Source organism: Crocodylus porosus, unplaced genomic scaffold (genome assembly GCF_001723895.1).
Source record: "Crocodylus porosus isolate Cpor-Errol unplaced genomic scaffold, CroPor_comp1, whole genome shotgun sequence".
NCBI lineage: Eukaryota > Metazoa > Chordata > Crocodylia > Crocodylidae > Crocodylus > Crocodylus porosus.
The window spans coordinates 7,150,562-7,169,222 of record NW_017728926.1 but is presented as its reverse complement, the minus strand read 5'-3'; the positions used below and the strand labels follow the sequence as shown (position 1 = coordinate 7,169,222).

Below are 18,661 nucleotides of genomic sequence, written 5' to 3'. Positions count from 1 at the left end.
GATGAACACCTTGCTGGGGTCGTTTGACCCCAGTACTCTTTCCTGCCATGGCAGGGGGTCGGACTAGATGATCTGCTCAGGTCCCTTCTGACCCTATCAACTATGAAACTATGATTTGGAGCCTGGGGATGGGGTTCCTGTATGCCCTGGCAGGATTTGGGGTACTGTGGGTCAGGAGTGAGGGGCAGCAGGGCTGGGGGTGCTGTGGCTTGGGAGTACAAACAGGTACACACAGGCACACAAAGACACACACACATACTGCCCAGTGGGTAAGTCTGCAGAGGGGAAGGAGCATGCGGGGAGGTAAGAGATGGCGGGGAGCAGACTGAGGTCCCCACTGTGAGGGAGGGAGTGAGGCAGGGGTAGGGGCTTGGTGAATGTAGCCCTGGGGCTTAGGCAAGTTGTGGGACAGAGCCATGGTCCAGGTATGGGGGGAGCGCAGCTCCCACCACTGCGTACACCCCCAGGGGAGGCATGGGGGCATGTGCCCCCCAGATTTGTGCATGGGGTGGAGGTGGGCTGTGTGCTGTGAGCTCAGTGCCCCGCCATGCCGTGCCTCCTGCAGCCGGGCAGGCAGTGGGCGCGTGGCACGGCCAGCGTGTGGCTTCTGGGGCAAATGCAGCATGGCACAGAGAGTTCCCAGCCACAGTCCACCTCTGCCCTGCACACAAATCTGGGGGGCACATACCCCATGACTTGCCCCATTCACCCCAGCTCCTGCCTCAGTCCCTCCCTCACTGTGGGCACCTTGATCTGCACCCCCCACCTTTTCTGTCCCCCATGCTCCTCTCCCCTACAGTGCTCTACATGCCACTGGGGTGTGTTCCTGGCCATGTGCAGGCTTATGGCTGCTCATCTGTGTCTATGTCTGTGCACACCCCTTCCCCCGCACTGCAGCAGCCTGGAGCCTGCGCCTGGGCTGCCCTGCATTTCTCTGCACTGCTACTGCTGCCCTGCTGGGTGGCTCAGAGGCAACAGTGTTGGCACTGGAGCAGAGCCCGGGCATGGGCTCCAAAATCACATGTGTGATTAATGCGTTAAAAAAAAATAATGTGAACACCAATTAATGTGTTAATCGTGCGCGTTAACTGCGATTAATTGACAGCCCTATTTGTAACCTATCGTTCATCCCTCCCAAAGAAGGAATTCTGTAGGGCTAAAGGTTATGTTGATGAAAAAGTGATATTGCCCATCATGTTGCTAATCTTTTATCAATATGCACCTGCAGGTGGCACACAGGAAGCTAAGAAAATGTTCTGTTAGGCTAGTGATTTCAAACAAGTACTGCAGCACCCTGGGGTGCCTTACGATTTTTTCAAGGGTGCTGTGAGCACAATGTCAGCACTGTTAGGTGTTGCACACATGATTCATATAATAAACCCAGAGATTTCAAATAGGAATCCATCATTCCTGACTTGTTGAGATTTTGTTCCAAGCTCTTTGCAACAGACAAATTGCCCTATTATTTTTCCATAATGAAAAAAGAGTGAAAACTACGACCTAACACTTTTCAAGGGGTACCTTAAGACAAATGAGGGGTGCCTCAAATATAAAAAGGTTGAAAACCACTGGCTCAGCCATCGTTTTCTGGGGCAATGTATTTCAAATAGAGAGGATAAGTTAGGGCCCCAATTTTCTTATGGTGCTGACGACAGTCTCCAATGTATTAAGGATGTTTAACTCAGTTGGATTTTGAAGAGGCACAGCATTTGTAGGATTGCTCTCACTGGCTTGGTTATGTTCTGGACTAAGTAACTTGACAGCTCCTTCCTTTAGGAACACCTAAAACTTGGTATTTGCACTGGCAGAGCAAACCAGTTTGATTTGACAGGTTATTCTGCCCCTGCACTTATCTTGTCCCTGGGTGTGGGTTATCTAAACTAAGTAAAATCTCTTACATAACTCATGCTTGTCAAATTTGTAAGCTGAATTTCTGAGATAACAGCTTTCATTTCTTTCCAACTGCAAAAAATCTCAGCGGTGTCTAATTCTGGTAAGAGGTTTAGAATATATGTCTTCTAACAGAAATAGTAAAAAACAACAATCCTATTAGCATGCACTTAAATAGAACCTAAACCAAAGGGATTGTTAAAATAGGAACATTCAGCATGTAGCTGCCAGTAAGTGTGTTAGATAGACAGAAGAAAACCAGTACCTGCAAGTCAATTAACAGAGTGGCTCATATAGCTATTCTCCAGAAAAAAAAGAACTATTGCCTGGGTCTCTAGAATATTAATAAAACCAGAGCACTGAAGATACAAACAGACATTGCTTTTGTTGCAGCATCAGCTGTGTTGGGATGTGACCTAACAAAGCTGATCTGACTGATCAGCAGAAACAGATGTCGCTGGAGCCACTGTCCTACAGGGTAAGGTCCCTCCCTACTGCTCCTGGGGCCCAATCCTGCGGGACAATAGCCCCAGGTGCTGTGCCCTGACATGAGGCATGCTTCTGCAAATGGGGAAAACAAGCCGAAAAAAATATATTCCTGCAAGGGAATTCCCATTGCGTGCAATAAGTGAACAGATGTCCTCCCCTATAAAGCATCACAAACTGTGACTATATTTGGTTGCACAAACATTTTGGGGCACCTAGAGCATGCCAAGGAGCAAAGACATCTGTTCACTTGCACCTTGTGCTGCCACCAACATTTGTATGGCATCTGTTTGCACCCTACAAGGTCCCTAAAAGACCTAGCAAGGAAAAACTGGCCTGAAGCTGTCTTCCAGTGCTGACATGCCTCTCAGACTAACTCCAGGTGAAAGTCATAGGAAGAACACCACCAAGACGTATCACAAGAAGACTCTGGTGTATAAATGAAAGACATTAAACGTTCTGACCTCCCTAAAACTTAGCATGTAAATTTAGAGCTCATGAAATCTGCTGAGTTGCCAGCACTAGCAACTGAAGCTTTTCACGTGTGGAATGGGTACAGTACAGACAAGGGCAGTGCAGTTTTCCCCTCACTGCCCAACCAGGGTACCTCGCCTCAGAGGTGCTGGAACTGAAAAATGATGACATAGTTCAGTCAGTAGAGATGACAACTAAGGTAGCTGTGTATTGGTGCATTGTGGCTGCATGTGCATTAAGGACCGAAGGGAGAAGCAATGGCATAACAAGCGGAGTTGGTACCCTGGGCAAACACTGAGAGTAAGCAGTAGGGGGCACTATTGTGAGAGCAGGGGGTGGGGGCAAGGGAAGGGATGGGGAGGGCGCAGCAATCTTACCCCTCCTGAGGACTCCTAAACAGTCCCTGGCTAAGCTGCTGCTACTGCTGCTGCTGCTGCCTCATACACTGCCAACCATGGCTGTTGTTCTAAAGGTGACAGCAGCAGCATCCAGGGACTGTTTTGGAGTTCTTAGCAGGGGTAAACAATGGGGCTGCTGCTACTGCTGGGGCAGGAACTTCACGGGGGCAGAGGGGGAAATTGTGGCATCCCTCATAACATGGTACCCAGGGTGGGTGCCCCTCTTGCCTACCCCTAGTTATGTTACTAAGGAGAAGAGTGGGGAAAAAAAAAAACAGCAGAAGATACTACAGAATGAATTAAATTGGAAGTCTGTATATTCAGGGCAGGAGCAAAAAGATTCTGAAGTTCTGATTAGAGTCTAACGATGTTTTATTTAACAAGATTATGAGAGTACCAAGTGATCACTGGGGCTGCTGACAGATGTTCAGTTAAAGGTGTGATGGGATCTGATACCCAATCCCAACAATAGTGCTTTCTGCCATGCCATGTGTATGGCAAGAGGTGTTATAATTTGAATTAGTGATCAGATGCCAACTGCACCCTATTTCCAGGGCAGAGGGAGCCCAGAATCATGATCCTGGGCTTCCTCTGCACTGGCAAGTAGTAAGGCAAGTAAGGCAAGGGCCCAGTGCTCCTGAGGCTGGGAGCACCAGTCATCAGATCGGCTTTCCCAGCCACAGAAGTGCACTGAAGTCCTTTGCTTGAAGGGCTTTGATATGCTCCCTTGACCAAGAGTGCTGATCAGCTGACTGCTGTTCCCAGCCACAGGATCATGCCAGAGCCCTTTAAGGCTCTCATGCACCCCAGGCTGGGTGAACTTTTCAGCTGATTGGCACTGGTCATATGTTCAATTTAAGCTGCAATGGGAACCAGCCATGAAGTTATTGCAAATATGTTTGTGTATATTTTTATATTTTTTATGTTTTTATGACACCATTAATTGTATGAACAAGTAGTGGGATTACTGCTTAAGACATGATTAACTTAATCATACTTTAAGTGTAACGGCTGCCAAAAGCCTATTATTTAATATCTCTAAATATGATTGTAAGAATTTGGAGAATCTGTCTGTACACAGTTTATGGATTCTGTTCAATACTGGGGATTCTTTCTGTAAATCTGTGTCAAACAGTTAACTCTATTTGATTGCAAAGTTTGTTTTCTTCTCTGCCATCTGCCATCAGTTCCCTCCATATTGAGCTAAAGCCAACCAGAAATCAGTTAAAAATATTATTGCTTTGTCTAGATCTGAACAGTGCTTATACTACAGCAGTGGTGCTCAACCTTTTTGCCTGGTGGGCTGGACTGGAAGTGCCCAGCTCATCCATAAGCTGGATCCAGCTGGTGTTCCCATCCTGGTGCCTGGGCAGGCACAGTGGCACCATTTGGCCACATGAAGGGAGGCAGTGGGCAGGCTGGCCCCAGTGCAGCCCCTCAGGGGAAAAGAGTTTGTCTTGGCCCTGAGGAGAGGAAAGGGGATGTGGCTATCTCTGGGAGCTCCACCAGGCTTAAGAAAATGATGTTTGACGTTTTTACTTCTCACTCAAGTGACTTATGATACCATTATTTTGTTAGATTAAAAAACCCCAAACCAATCACAAATGTATTACTGAGTAACTCACCTGCTTTGAATGATGATACAGTCCTGATATAGTCTGTCATACATACAAATCTTTAGATCAACATTTGGATTTGTTACCCAAACTGGCACATCAACAGAAACACCAATGGCAGTAAAGAACAGCTGCATATAAAAAAAAAAAAAATCAACAAAGTTACTTCGTACTGTCACTCAAAATCCTAATAGATCATTATGAAGAGTAGAGTTTATACTGACAACCTACAGTACAGCACTATATCCTATTATTTAATATTTTAACTATTTTATTAGAATAAAGGAGGCAAAACCTTTATATATTATAATTTTTCAGGTTGCTTGCTATTCTAATGAACATCAGCTATACTGGTTTTTGCCTGTCTGCTATCAGGGATTCTGTACCAGAAGCTGTAGAGGAATGTTATGCTGTCCCTGGTAGTTCAACAGTATTTTAGAAAGTGTAAAATCACCAGGCATTTTCACACATGCTCTGGAGGTGGGGGAGTGGCGCTTTAATTAGAGCAGCTCCAAGAGCCACTCTAATTAAAGCGCCGCCACATCTTCTGTATCAGTGCCCCTGCGCTTAAAAATGGCATTCAGTGAGCTTTAGTTCAAGTGCCCCCACCAATATTTTTAAGTGCGGAGACACTGATACACAAGACGCAGACTTGATTAATCATGTCTGCTCCAATGCACTGGAATTCCAGCACACTGGAGAAGTCTTGGGGCTGAAGTATAGGTGCCCTCCATGTCTTAAACTGAATTTAGCACTACAATAAAACAGCTCTAGAGACTTCAGTTTTGTTTATCCAATGGACAGTTACAGTAAAGGCACAGAGTACAGGTGTTATCACAGTGACCCCTGCCAGATGATTCAACCCAGACCCCAACAGAGCTCTCAGGGTTGGAAGAAGCCTACCCATAATGTTATGAAGACCTGGACTATCCTGCTATAGCTCGTTTTGTTGAGCAATCCCTTTGCAAACTTCAGGGTACTTTGGGGGACTTTTGAGCTTCCTGCAAAATGCAGATTTTCTGGTAAGCTTCTTAAAGCAGCCTCCAAGCACAGTTTGGGCCAAAACAAAAATGCTAAATTATAATATGCTATAGTGGCAACTAGATTTTTCATTAGCCCCAGTTGTCACTAATCTGTTCCAATGCTAGAGTAGAACTGAGATATCAGAGGAGGTGATTTGTCTGTAAAGAAAGTTGAGAATCACCAGTAAGCATAAGAGCAACAGTAATACTCCATAAATAGAGGGACCATGTAGCCTTCTCAAATCTGTTATCTTCAATTTCACAGTACATCCCTAGGCTTGCTCTTCTTTCTTAGAATAACTACCATACACTTATTTTTTGTAACTTTTCCCATGGTTTTATCCCCACCTCCCAATCCTATGTCGTTCTTATTACATGGAGAAAGATTCCAAGTGTGTAGAATCAGCACAAGAAATACTCACTGGGTTGGAGTTTTGGTTGTCAAATGTAAATACAAATTCTGCCTGAACTTCCCCAGGAATGGCTGGAAGAAAAATAACTTGAAGTTTGACTGAGCTAAAGGGTCCAATTTCACCTTCTGTAACCTAAGGAAGAAAATAAAACAAAAATCCTTTCATTAAAATCTGGTTATTTTACTGTACCTAGCAATAAAATCCTGTAGCATTGGATCAGCAGAATGCTTTTGTAAATGTATTTTCAATGACATAGATATTTCCTTTGTCAAAATGAATGCACTACGCTGACCCAAGAGAAAAGCATTAGCAATAGTTCCTTCCTACAGGAAGCTGAAGGCTTCATCTGAGATGCCACGTGCTTTATTTTCCAGAGGCAGTTCAAAATCTTGCATAATTCTTAGCCACAATGTACGTGGCTGCTTGAGTTTTTCTTCTTTATTCTATGTTCCCATTTTTCCAGCAGCTGAGAAGAATATTGGACATCTCCTGTCATACTCACTCAAATCTGAAACCTTGTCCATCCCTCCACATCACCAAGCACAACCTGTTCTCAGTAGCTGTATTGCCACTAGTTGTTGATTCCCTTTATTTCCTGTCTGAACAAATTTCACTTTAACCCCCTTTTCCAACCTTCTAGACTGAAAAAGGCCCTAGCTTTGGGGAAGGCACAAATATTAGTTGGTAAGAATTTTTTCAAATTGCATGAAAATAGTAGTGAATCTGTGAAAGGGGATGGAACAAAATCCCCACGTCTCGTCACAACACACTTTGGTTTAATTATGTATTTTAAAAGATAGAGAAAACAGAAAGCAGCTGATTTCAAGACTGAAAGAATAAAACTGTGTGTAGAATCCTTCCTGACAGAACACCCCTTCCCTTCCATAATAATATGGTTTATTTTAAGTATTGACTGTGATATTCTATGATGACAGTTGATGGGCCTGTCACGGTTTGTCAGTCATAAACCAACTCCTTCCACTGAAGCTAAGAGAAGTTTTGCTTAAGTAAGGAGTGTAAAATTTGGCCATATTCAGAAATTGGTCTTGCTCAGTAAAATTAAGACTAGCTGAATGCTTGGGCATCTCAACAAATTCATTACCTTGCCCAATATAATTTCAAGTGGTGATTCTTCAGGTAGAGGTTCCAGTGGGCTTTGTATATTTTTTGCTTCCAGATCTGCCTTTGGGATCAGTGCATCTTGACTGAATTGTTCTAAGAGAAAAAAAGAGAGAGTACTACAGGTATATACTGACTGAGAAATATATCACAGCCTGAGTCTATTGGCTTTTGGGGAATACTGCATGCAAATCAGCTCTTACAGGCCTTTAAGTGGGCCTACCATGGCTCTAGAGAGAGATTTTTGTTTGTTTATGAGAATACATGGTCTATGGCTTGTTCTAGTCCAGAAGAAGGTCCATCATCTTGACTGAAGGATCTTCCACTCCTGGAAGCAGTTCAGTACTCCAGTGGAATGTAAATGTGATTGAAACCATGGTAGTACCAATGGAAACTGGGTCCAACCAGAGACCTTGAACTGGGGTCAATCTAAGCGGGAGTACGATGAGCAGAAGAACAGTGAGGTAATGCATTCAAGAGGATCTGTACTGTACAGTGTGCCGCTTAATGTCCACCCAAAGATGAAGCTTTTTCAGTACAGGTACAATAATAAATAGTTTTGCTTCATATGGCATCTTTGCTCCAGAAGGACCCCAAAGTAACTCCATCCATTAGGGCTGTGTGAAAAACGGCACCATTCTGTTTCGCCTTCAGTTTTGATGGTTCGATGGAACAGTGTTTCATATTGAATTTCATTTTGAGTTGAAACAGCTGTTCTGTTCCATCGAAACAGAAAAGCTGTTTCGACTCTCTTTCGAGTTTCACTGGGGGTGGGAGGCAACCCAGAAGGGCTGCTTCCCAGTCCCCTGCGCTACATTGTGCCCGGGATGGGAGACAGCTCAGCTGTGCTGCTTCCTCACCCCCTGCACTACATTGCAGTTCAACAGAACAGTGTTTTGTATCAAATTTCATTTTGAGTCAAAACAGTTGTTCCATTCTGTCGAAACAGAAAGGCTGTTTTGATGCTATTTTGAGTTTTGCTGGGGATAGGGAGTCAGCCCAGCACCTGCCCCCAGTGTGACGTAGCATGGGGGACGTGGAAGAAGCCCAGCTGGGCTGCCTTCTGCCCGCTGCTGGATCTTATGCTGGGGATAGGAAATTAGCCCAGCTGGACTGACTTCCCATCCCCAGCCTATGGGCAAAACATTTTGACTTTTGAAACATTTTAATCAGCCTTGTTTTGTTTTGAGGCTATTTTGAGGGCCTTTGTTTCATTCCGATTTTGCTTTTTCAACCTCAAAATTAGTTGAAACAGTGTCGGAACAAAATGGTTGGCAAAATTTTGCACAGCCCTACCATCTATCTGTGTATATAGTATGAAAGGACTGGGTGTCAGTTACTAATTGGTGATGACATGCTTCACAGCAATTGGAGGAAAGGTAATTTTGATTGACCCTAAAAAATGTAATGGGATTTCTGCATGACATGGAGAGCAGATAAAATCTCAGTTTTTAAGATGTCATCTGAAAGACAACTTGCAGATGCTGTATGGTATAGAGCAGTGGTTCTCAACCTTTTTAGACTCAAGGCACCCTTCTTTAAACTCAAAATATACTTTGGAAAGTATAGGACTTTGTTATTTTTCATTGTCAAAAAGAGGAAAAACTGAGCAATTTCTATGCTGTAAATAACTAAAAGATCCCAATAAGTCAGAATGTTTTGAACACTAAAGATTCCTATTTGAAATCTCAGAATTTATGATGTGAATACTATTTGCACACCAGCAGTGCTAACATTGTGTGGCACTCTTGAAAGGATCTCAAGGCACCCCAAGGTGCTGTGACACTTTGAGAATCACTGGTGTGGAGAGAGCACTGTAACTCTAACAAAATATAAGAATTCTAACAAAACCCATCAAGTTCCAAATATAAAATCCAAATATTTTGATTTTAAAAAAATGTGAATCATAGAATCAGAAAATTAGGGCTGGAAGGGACCTCAGGAGGTCATCTAGTCCAACCCCCTGCTCAAAGCAGGACCATCACCGACTAGATCATTCCAGCCAAGGCTTTGTCTAGCTGGGTCTTAAAAACCTCCAAGGATGGAGAGTCCACAACCTCTCTGGGTAGCCTTTCTAGTGCTTTACTACTGTCCTGGTGAGAAAGTTTTTCCTATCACCTTCTTCTCCTCCAAGCACTTAGAAATGGATTACTTGAAGATCCGCTCCATGATTCTTCCAGGGACTGAGGTAAAGCTGACTCGTCTGTAGTTCTCTGGATCCTCCTTCTTTCTTTCTTAAAGATGGGCACTATATTTGCCCTTTTCCAATCATCTGGGACCTCTCCTACCTGCCATGAGTTTTGAAAGATAATGGCCAGCAGCTCTGCAATCACATCAGCCAATTCCATAAACCTCCTCCAGTGTATCGCATTCAGCCCCATGGACTGATACACATTCAACTTTTCTAAATAGTCCCTAACTGTTCTTTTGCCACTGCCAGCTGCTCACTTCCTCCCCAAACTGTGCTGCCAGGTACAGTAGTCTGGGAGCTGACCTTGCCTGTGAAGACTGAGGTAAAAAAGGCAATGAGTACTTCAGCCTTTTTCATCTGTCACTAGGCTGACGAACAGTTTCTTTTGATCAGAATAACTTAATGACCAGCATGAATGGGAACACTTAGCTTCTCAATATCTGCATTGCCAGATATAAATCTTTTCTCCCAATCTTATTAAGCACAAAGAAAAGATTAAAAGATGAGAGGAAAAATGTCTAAGAGGTTCATCTTTATGTCACTTTGTTCCTAAAATTGTAGGTTGTAAAAATAGAACTGTCATGCGGATTTGTCTTCTGAAAGGTAGGTATTCAATTCCTGAGGCAAGAACAATGATAACAATTTTAAAGTCTCTGTGGAAAAATCTAGCTGGATTTTGTGTAGTTTTTGTTTGATGCTGAGTTGTTGACAAGCTGGGGCAGCTGGGGTAATATATCAAAACCGATCTAAAAAAAACTGTGCTGGCACAATTCTCTTTTTTGTCAGCTGCCTGGATACCTTTGGGTTGAGAAAACTTTAAAATAAAAACATACTATATTACTACTACTAGTACTACAATGGTAATTGTTAGGGTTGTGCAAAGCTTCAGGTGCTGATTTGATTTGGAGGAGATTTGGCCCAATTCGGTGCCCGAAGCTCCAAATCCAAATGGAATCAGGCGACCAATTAAAAGGTCCACATCGATTCGAAGCTCTCTGAATCAATTCGGAAAAGATTTGGAGAGTTTCAGCTATTCAGGCAGTCCTTACGTGCTGCAGAATGGAGCTGGACCTGGACTCCATGCTGGGGGAGGGGGGGCTGAAGGAGGGGAGGGAGGGAACCATTCAGGGACTCCTGCCAGGCCTCATCCCCTGCCTGCTCCCCAGCCCCCACCCACTTTTCCATCCCCACCCCCCATGGCTGTCCCGCCTGGCCTTTTAAAAAAAAAAGCCCCCACTCACTGGTTGCTGCAGTGGCCTCGGGGTTTCTAGGGGCTTGTGGCAGAGCCCCCCCACACAGTGTGGTGCAGCAGGGATTGCCCCCTGCCTGGCAGGAGCCACTGAGTTGGGGCTTTTTTTTTTTTTTTTTTTTAATTAAAGGGCCAGAGCTGGGCCCGGGGGGGGGCAGCCATAGAGGGGCTGGGAGAGCAGAAGTTTACCTACTGACTCCTTTGAATCAGATTTGGCCAAATTGATTCAGGACACTGATTCAAATCACCGAGTCGAATAACTGTCCCCCGAATCAGCCAAATCTGAAGCAAATACTAGCTGCTTCACACAGGCCTAGTAATTGTGTCATTCACTGGGCAAGTCTGCCACGTATCTGAGTGCTATAGCTTACTACAGGAAACTCTTAGAAACAGAAAATGTTTGGCCTTAAGATATGTATTGTTATTTTGTAAATCAGAGTCTTACTTGTACAGCTACTATCCAGGCTTGTTTTGGTCTTCTGGCTCTCAGGCTGACTTAAGCATCTGATAGTTTCATCTGTCTGATCAGGAGAAACTTGTTCCTTCTTTTCAAACACAGATCCCATAGGACTGCTGCTATCCCTCTCTTCAGAGATGACACCATCCAGTGTTGGACTAATCTAGTTAAAATATTTATAGAAAGAATTTTAAAATGTAGTCAATCATGATGTAAACCTTTATTTGCTTATACCTCCAATTCTATCTGCCATTTTAAAAAGGAAAGTAGACTTATATAGTAATTATGACTGTATTGTTTGTTGAGACAAGGCACTGTGCTTTGCAGAAAGACTGCTAACTTTAATACTAGAGTTTATTGGTAATGTAGTACAATTTTTACTACATAAAAAGGCAACTGAAGTAGTTCACTCGTTAAGAAGTGATAGCATTCAGAAAGTGACTTTGGTGTATTGATTATGCAACATTTTATGTTTATTCCCTTTCAAAGACTTCATAACAAGTCTCCTGAAATAAACCAAATAACTATGTTTTTTTTTAAATTTGTCTAAGCTTATAAATTCAGCTTGGGATCTGAGTCAAGCATCCCTTGACTTGTCTGTGACTCTTTGTGATTCTCTCCTGTAGGGGTGTGTGAAACAGGCCCTATTCGATTCAGATTCAGCCCAAATCCGAGACAGTGATTTGACTCATTGATTCAGATCATTGTCCCTGATTTGATTTGGCTGAATCTGAATCTGAAGAGTCAGTGCTGATTCGGAGAATCAACGATTTGGGCATAGACACAGCTTTAAAATATTTTTCTACATACCTTGAGGTAGCAGGCATGGCTCATGATTGCTGTGATGCTGGGGCACATGGAGTGTCCCACAGAAGTGCGGGGGGGCCCTCTACGTGTTTGGCAGTGAACCAGGAAGTGGACTGGAAGTACTTCTGGCCCGATTTCGGGTCTGCCGTAGAGTGCACAGGGCCCCCCCTCCCCCACACTCCTCCAGCTTGGTGATCGGCCATGGGGGGACCCTGGGTGCCCCACCCCAGACCCAGGAGGCACCAGTCACCAAGCCGGAAGAGTGCAGGGGTGGGGGGAGCACACTCCCTGGCAGACCTGGAAGTGGACCGAAAGTGCTTCTGGTCCACTTCCAGGTCTGCTGCCAAGCACACTGGAGAGCCTCCCATGCTCCTGTGGGACGCTCCATGTGTCCCAGCACTGCAGCATTCACAGCCATCTGCTACCTAGAGGTATGCAGAAAAAACATTTAAAGTTGTCTAATGTCCAAATCTCTCTGAATTGATTTGGAGGTTTCTGATTTGATTCGGAGAGATTAAAGGGTCCTCTGATTCGGTTCAGATTCAGAGATTCAGCCACCAAATCAGGCCAAATCTCCACCAAATTGAATCAGGGACCAAAGCTTCACACAGCCCTGCTTTCCAATAATAAAGATTATGCATTTGACACTGGGTAATTATGTGACTGATGAGCTGGCCTTGCTCTTTACATTATTTTGGATTTGAAATGCTAACTGGAATTCACAAGTCATAAAAATAGGCTTTGGTCAACAAAGTAGTTATGACAGAAAACAAAGAAGAAACTGTGGATTTAGAAGCTGGAATTTGTCAAAAGTCACTTTTCTTATACGATTCATACTTTAAAGTGATGACAATATTAAAGCTGAAATCCATGATGAACAATCAGCTCAGCAATTGTATACAGGGTTTAATACAGTCTTCTCTATGGACGGTCAGTCCCTTTCTTTAGATTCACATGGGATTACTTTCCTGAGCAGGGAGTTTCGATATTTCTTGGAGCCAATTACATTTCAATAATCAAAATAAGCAGATAAAAACTAGAAAAACATAGAATTAAATATCCTTATACTTCCTCTTTGTTTATAAAGAACCATTTGAATACTAAATGAAAAGTCACCCTCCATACATGTGCTTTGACAGGGAGAGAACATCCGCACAACTACAGTAGATTCAACTACTGCAGGACTTTAAAAAGTCACATTTATAACAATGGTGTTAATCAAGACAGCAATTACAGGGCATGAAGTACTACCCCACAACTGCTCTGGAAAAATCTTTGGTCCAAAACACAAAACTAATCTGATTTCAGATTGGGTCTATTCAATCTTCTTAAAAAGAACCAATCCCACTCTAAAAGTGTTTCTAACTAAGCAGATTTCTATTACTGTCCATAATTGTTCCACATTTCCAGAAATATCTAGCAGAGCAACAGATTAGGAATCAGCATTTCTGGGTTCTGTGCTTCCTTCCTTCACTTATTCTGTTTACGTGCTTCAGACACCGTAACAACGACCATAGGGACTACCTGATAGCACAACACTGGTTTCATGCAGGGTATGGGGGTTGGCTCAGACACTGAGCATACATCACTCCCTGATCACTTGAACCCACTTCAGCACTCGGTTTTTTTATTTCTCTCTTTAAATTTTTTTAATGAACTACTTTTGAAAATGTTTTCAGGCATCCAAACTGACTGAATGTAACTCTTAGTTTGAAGAGCCTGTTCTCTACATATTAACAACTTGTCAATAACAGTAATTGTTTTCCACTAGGAATTTTCAATAAATTGAGTTTTACATGAGACTCATATGCCAGTTTTGCCAACTCTGATGATTTTATTACTAGTTTTGTGATAGTTGCTGGTTTGTTTGGAGTTTTTTTGAAGCCCCAGCTCCAGCAATTTTTATTGATCTTGTAAGAATTTCTGTAAGTGTTTTTAGCTCTTGTGGTTGTAGAAAAAAACCAGGAAAAGGTTATCTGATTATATTCAACCTCCTAAATGTATTAACATTTGATTATGATTCTTAAGCCAATCTAATAATTTTAGGGGGCTGGATCATTGTTTTTCAATGCATGGTGTTAGCAATACTGTATGACTATTCCAAGCTTTCTTTCCTATACAACTAGGAAAGTCACAGTCATACAGTATTGCTAAACATACAGTATTGCTAACACCAAAACCTCTACCAAGCTTTCCTAGTTAGAGTGTCTAAATCACAATGATGAAATGCATTTGGACCCACCACTCTTCTGAGGGACGATTTTGTTGCTGTTGTGCATGTACCGCTGTCACCTGCTGACATTTGTAGTTTGAATCTTGTTCCCAAAGCTCCGCGGTTTGTCAAGGTGATGGTCCGTGAAATTGTCTCTCCCACCACATGAGTGCCAAAGTCAATGAGCTCTTTATCTAGTGCCAGCTGTAAGGAGAAAAACTATAATTACTGCTGTCCTAGATAGTTGGTAATGTCAATTAAATGAACATCTACCATTTCGAGCATAAGACTTAAAAGTTCTTATTAACACTTCAAAGACAATGTCAAATAATGACACAAATTATGGGCACTCTTCTGTCTCTTGTATAGAATCCAACTCATTTGAACAACAAATTCTTATTAAAGCAAGCAACCTCCCTTTCTCTCTGTTATATGACACCAGAAACAGTGGGCCAAATACTGTGACTGATTACATCAGCTTGTAAATATGGGGTAACTCCACTGAAATTAAGGGAATTATTCTGAATTTATACAATGATGTAAATACAGTACAGTATTTAGTCCTGTTGTTCCTCTTTTATCACACAAATGTGAATCATCTTGCTGGTACAATGTTTGTAAAGAGCAGAGTCTAATGTCTTGCATCAACTGAAGATCCATTTATAACAGATCCTATTTCGTTACTTGGTGTAGAGTGGTTTTACCCCTACATTAACTGATTAATACAGATTGAATTTCCACTAATGTTGTACTTAAATTGTGGGTCAGAAGGGGCATATGAAATAATTTCAGGTATACAGGTAGTGAAGATGACTTGATTTGTGGAGCTTGTTACTTGGCCATTTGCTAGTGGACCACAGTGAGCTGATTCCCTCTCACTTTTAAGATATGCAGAATACATTCACTTCATACAATATACACACTATTAGTTAAAATTTAAAGTTTCTAGTTCATAACTTTTTCTTTCTTCTTACTGAGCTTTATCTAACAGGAATGGAAACAATTCCAGTTTGCAAGAGGCAACTTTAAAGGAAGCAAGCACAAAGCAAAGAACCACAATATACAAAGCAAAGATCCATAGTATATCTCAGATGACAAGGAATGCAAACATGTGCAACAGAAAATGTCTGCACTTGTTATGGCCCGGGGCGGGGGGAAAAATCACTGAATCCAAGATAGAAGAGATCTGATCATTTGGTATTGCTAAGTCATATGTACAATACTCAAAGTTACATGTAAAATACTTCACGATCATTTGGATATATTCTTGCAGGTATTTTGTGTTACTAAATTTGATATTTAAGTAGCAAATATGTAGCAACTGATTTATTAGACAAATTATTTACTGGCAATTTGCTGCCAAGTCAGGGAGAGCTGCTAGGTCAAGCAGTGAAGCAATATTTAATACAGATATTCATTCACCAGAAAAAAAAATCAGCAAGTTTTAAACTTTTAAAATAGTTTTAAATGAAAAGGAGAGATGGTGGGATCTAAGGGTGTTTTGTCTGTTTGGAAAACTAAACCAAGAAACATGTCCCTTGAGAACTTTTGCTGAAGAAAAGCAACAGACACCGTGCACTTGTACAAATCAAAGTTTCTGCCAGCAAATTGTCTGTTCCATAGCATAATACATGAACTGTGCAAAACAGTGGTGCGGATCCTGAAGGTGTAATAGCTGCTCCTCTGACAGTCTGTCAAAGCCCTGGAGTGCTTGCTTTTAAGACTGTAATGCAGTGTTCATCTTGATTTTCCTTAGCAATTCAGCAAAGCAGTTGAGGACAGGATCAAGCTTTGGTATACAAGGGCCGCGTCTACACGAGACACTGACTGTGCAGTTGTTATTGTGCAGTAGTTGCTGTGCAGTAGCATCATCAAATGGCTTTTCTGTGATGCTGACTGCGCAGCAGTTCATTACTACTGTGCAGCAGCATTACATCACACATCCCGGTACACAAGAAGTACTACTCAAGTCAATGGGACTCCTCTTGTATTTATAATTAAGTACATACTTAAGTGCTTTATAAATTTGGGCTTACTGAAAAGCATACTGAATTTCCTTTTACAGTTTCTATTTTCTTATTCTGCTTTTTAGCACAACTGATTATTTTTGCTTCATTTTATGATCTCTTTGGGCATGTCCACACATGCAAGCATGTGTGCTTGCAGCAGCTTAAATAGAAGCGGTGTAAACTTGAGCCGTGGCTTTTTGCCTCAGCGCACGTGCCCAGACATTCACTTTGGTGTGGGGCAAATTGTGCCACTTGGGCAAAATAACCCTGCCTGGCTCCTTCTGGATCTGCAGCCAGGGGGAGCTAGAGACCAGGGCCAGCACTTGTGCTGCCCCAGCAGTTTAAAAAGCTGCCCTGTCTCGGCCCCATCAGTACAAAAAGCTGCCCTGGCAAGTAACTCAGGGCTACTCACTCTCAGGAGCTTCTGGGGACTGGCCAATTGGTACCTGGGGACACTACCCCTTGTGCCAGATGGACTACTGAAGCAGCCCTGAGAGTTCCCTGCACCCTTTACGTACTGCAGCAGTCTGGCAGTGGGAGCTGCTGCCTGGCTGTGACCTGCTGCCACTTGCCAGACCTGGATGGGGACTGCACAGCCAGTAGAGGCATCTGCCCCTCTGGGCCAGCTGCCAGTGGGCTGTGGCTGCAATTGGCCTTTGCACGGTACTACTGCCACATGTGACATCTGCCCAGCCATCTAGGCAGCTATTGCCTGGAAGATGTTCCTAGTGTGGTGGCCTACTTTAACTGTCAAAGCATGTCCTCCTGGCCCCTACTGGCCAGAAGGTCAGCCACCTCTAGCTGGGTCCAAAGTGCCAGCTCTGAGCAGGTTCCTCTGCCTGGGTCCTGCTACTTGCCTCCCTAGCAGGAATTCAGGTGTTCCCCATTTGAAAACTGAAAAATCCCTGATAAAAAAATCCCAAAGTCACTCTGTGAGAGAGTGTAGGAGCGGGCGGGCTCCGAGGTTTCCCGCCCCGGCACAACCGCGGTAAGTTCCCATACTCAATCCCAGAACGCAGGGCACAAACTCACCTTTCCCAGGTGCGCAGAAGAAGGCGGGGCCTGGACGGCGAGGGCCAACACAAAGGAGACCCCGGTGCCAGGAGGGGGGGGAAGCGGAACCGGAAGAAAGCCGCGGGGAAGCCGAGACCTGTGGGAGCACCTTCAGGCAGAGGTGTACCGTCCTGAGGCACTGCAGAACCTGGTGAGGTAAGGGTAAGCCCCAACAGGGCTTGGGAGTCGGGTCAATGGGCTCGGCAAAGCCGCGGACTGTTTGACGCTGCTGGGAGCAGCTGGACCCAGCAGGAGCCGGGAGCCGTATATACCATAGCGTAAGGGCACTCACAGAAGACGAAGGGGCTTGCCGGTACTCGAAAGGATTAAGTGGCTTGAGGAAGCCATGGAGAGGGCCAAAGAGCCCAGAGAGGGCTGCAGAAAAGGGTGCTAATGCCCACAGCAGATAGGGTAATAACAAGGAGCTTGCGGAGGGCAAAGCACCCTCCTTGCTCTAGAGAATCCCTGGCTGTAAACTTTGTGTTGACCTTATGTTTCTTTTGCGGACATTTTAAGTGACGTACTGACGGGTGACCTGCCCGGATAGGCAGTCACTTACTGGTGACACGGGCAAGGGTATAGGGGTGGAGGAGCCCCCATTGATGCAGGACCTTGAGAGTCAAGGAGTCTCACTTTTGGACTGATACGTGCCAGACAAACAACACTGAACCGGATTACAATCAAAGTTGTGGCAGGCAAACCGGACGCATGCAACCCTCAGGTGAGTGACTCTTAGCTACAGGGAAGCAGTCCCGACGCGGGGAGGCAGTGGGTACGGCGAAGTGTGCACCACCCACCCTCACACACTCTGTAAAATACCCTGAAATCCATGTTCCTCCACAATTAAAACAAAAAACCATTATATATATATAAAGAGAGAGAGACAGAGATCAGCTTGGCAACGTTTTATTGATATATCTACAGTGTTAAAGCAATTTGGAAGCCTACCAGTGTCTCTATCATCATAATAAAATGAATTCTAAATACCTATGTTTTGCTGTTTGCCTTTGGTTTTCTTACCATAGAGCAGTTAGAACAACCTGTGGCCCCTTCACTAACCAGGATGTGGGGACAAATGCCCCTGCAGCCACAGCTCCTGCCAGCAGGTCTCATCCAGTCTGGCAGCTGAGTATGCAGGGTGTGTTCTGGGGGGGTGTGGAGTTCGTAGGAGAGGGATAGAAAGGGGGGATGTGGGTGCCTGTGGAGAGATGTGGGGGGCCATGGGGTGTGTGGGTAGGTGTGGGTGAATTGTGGGGAGACTGTGG

General features: G+C 43.8%; 1 protein-coding gene across 1 annotated transcript in view; it reads right to left on the bottom strand.

The window, feature by feature from the left end:
* CFAP74 (cilia and flagella associated protein 74) overlaps window positions 1-18,661 on the bottom strand; it is a 100,718-nt gene that overhangs the window by 31,482 nt on the left and 50,575 nt on the right. Inside the window, exons 16-20 of the mRNA XM_019541291.1 lie at window positions 14,365-14,538; window positions 11,304-11,478; window positions 7,402-7,514; window positions 6,309-6,431; window positions 4,874-4,995 (exon numbers count right to left, since the gene is read on the bottom strand). Coding sequence (XP_019396836.1) covers window positions 4,874-4,995; window positions 6,309-6,431; window positions 7,402-7,514; window positions 11,304-11,478; window positions 14,365-14,538 — 707 coding nt within the window. The remainder of the gene's footprint in view (window positions 1-4,873; window positions 4,996-6,308; window positions 6,432-7,401; window positions 7,515-11,303; window positions 11,479-14,364; window positions 14,539-18,661) is intronic.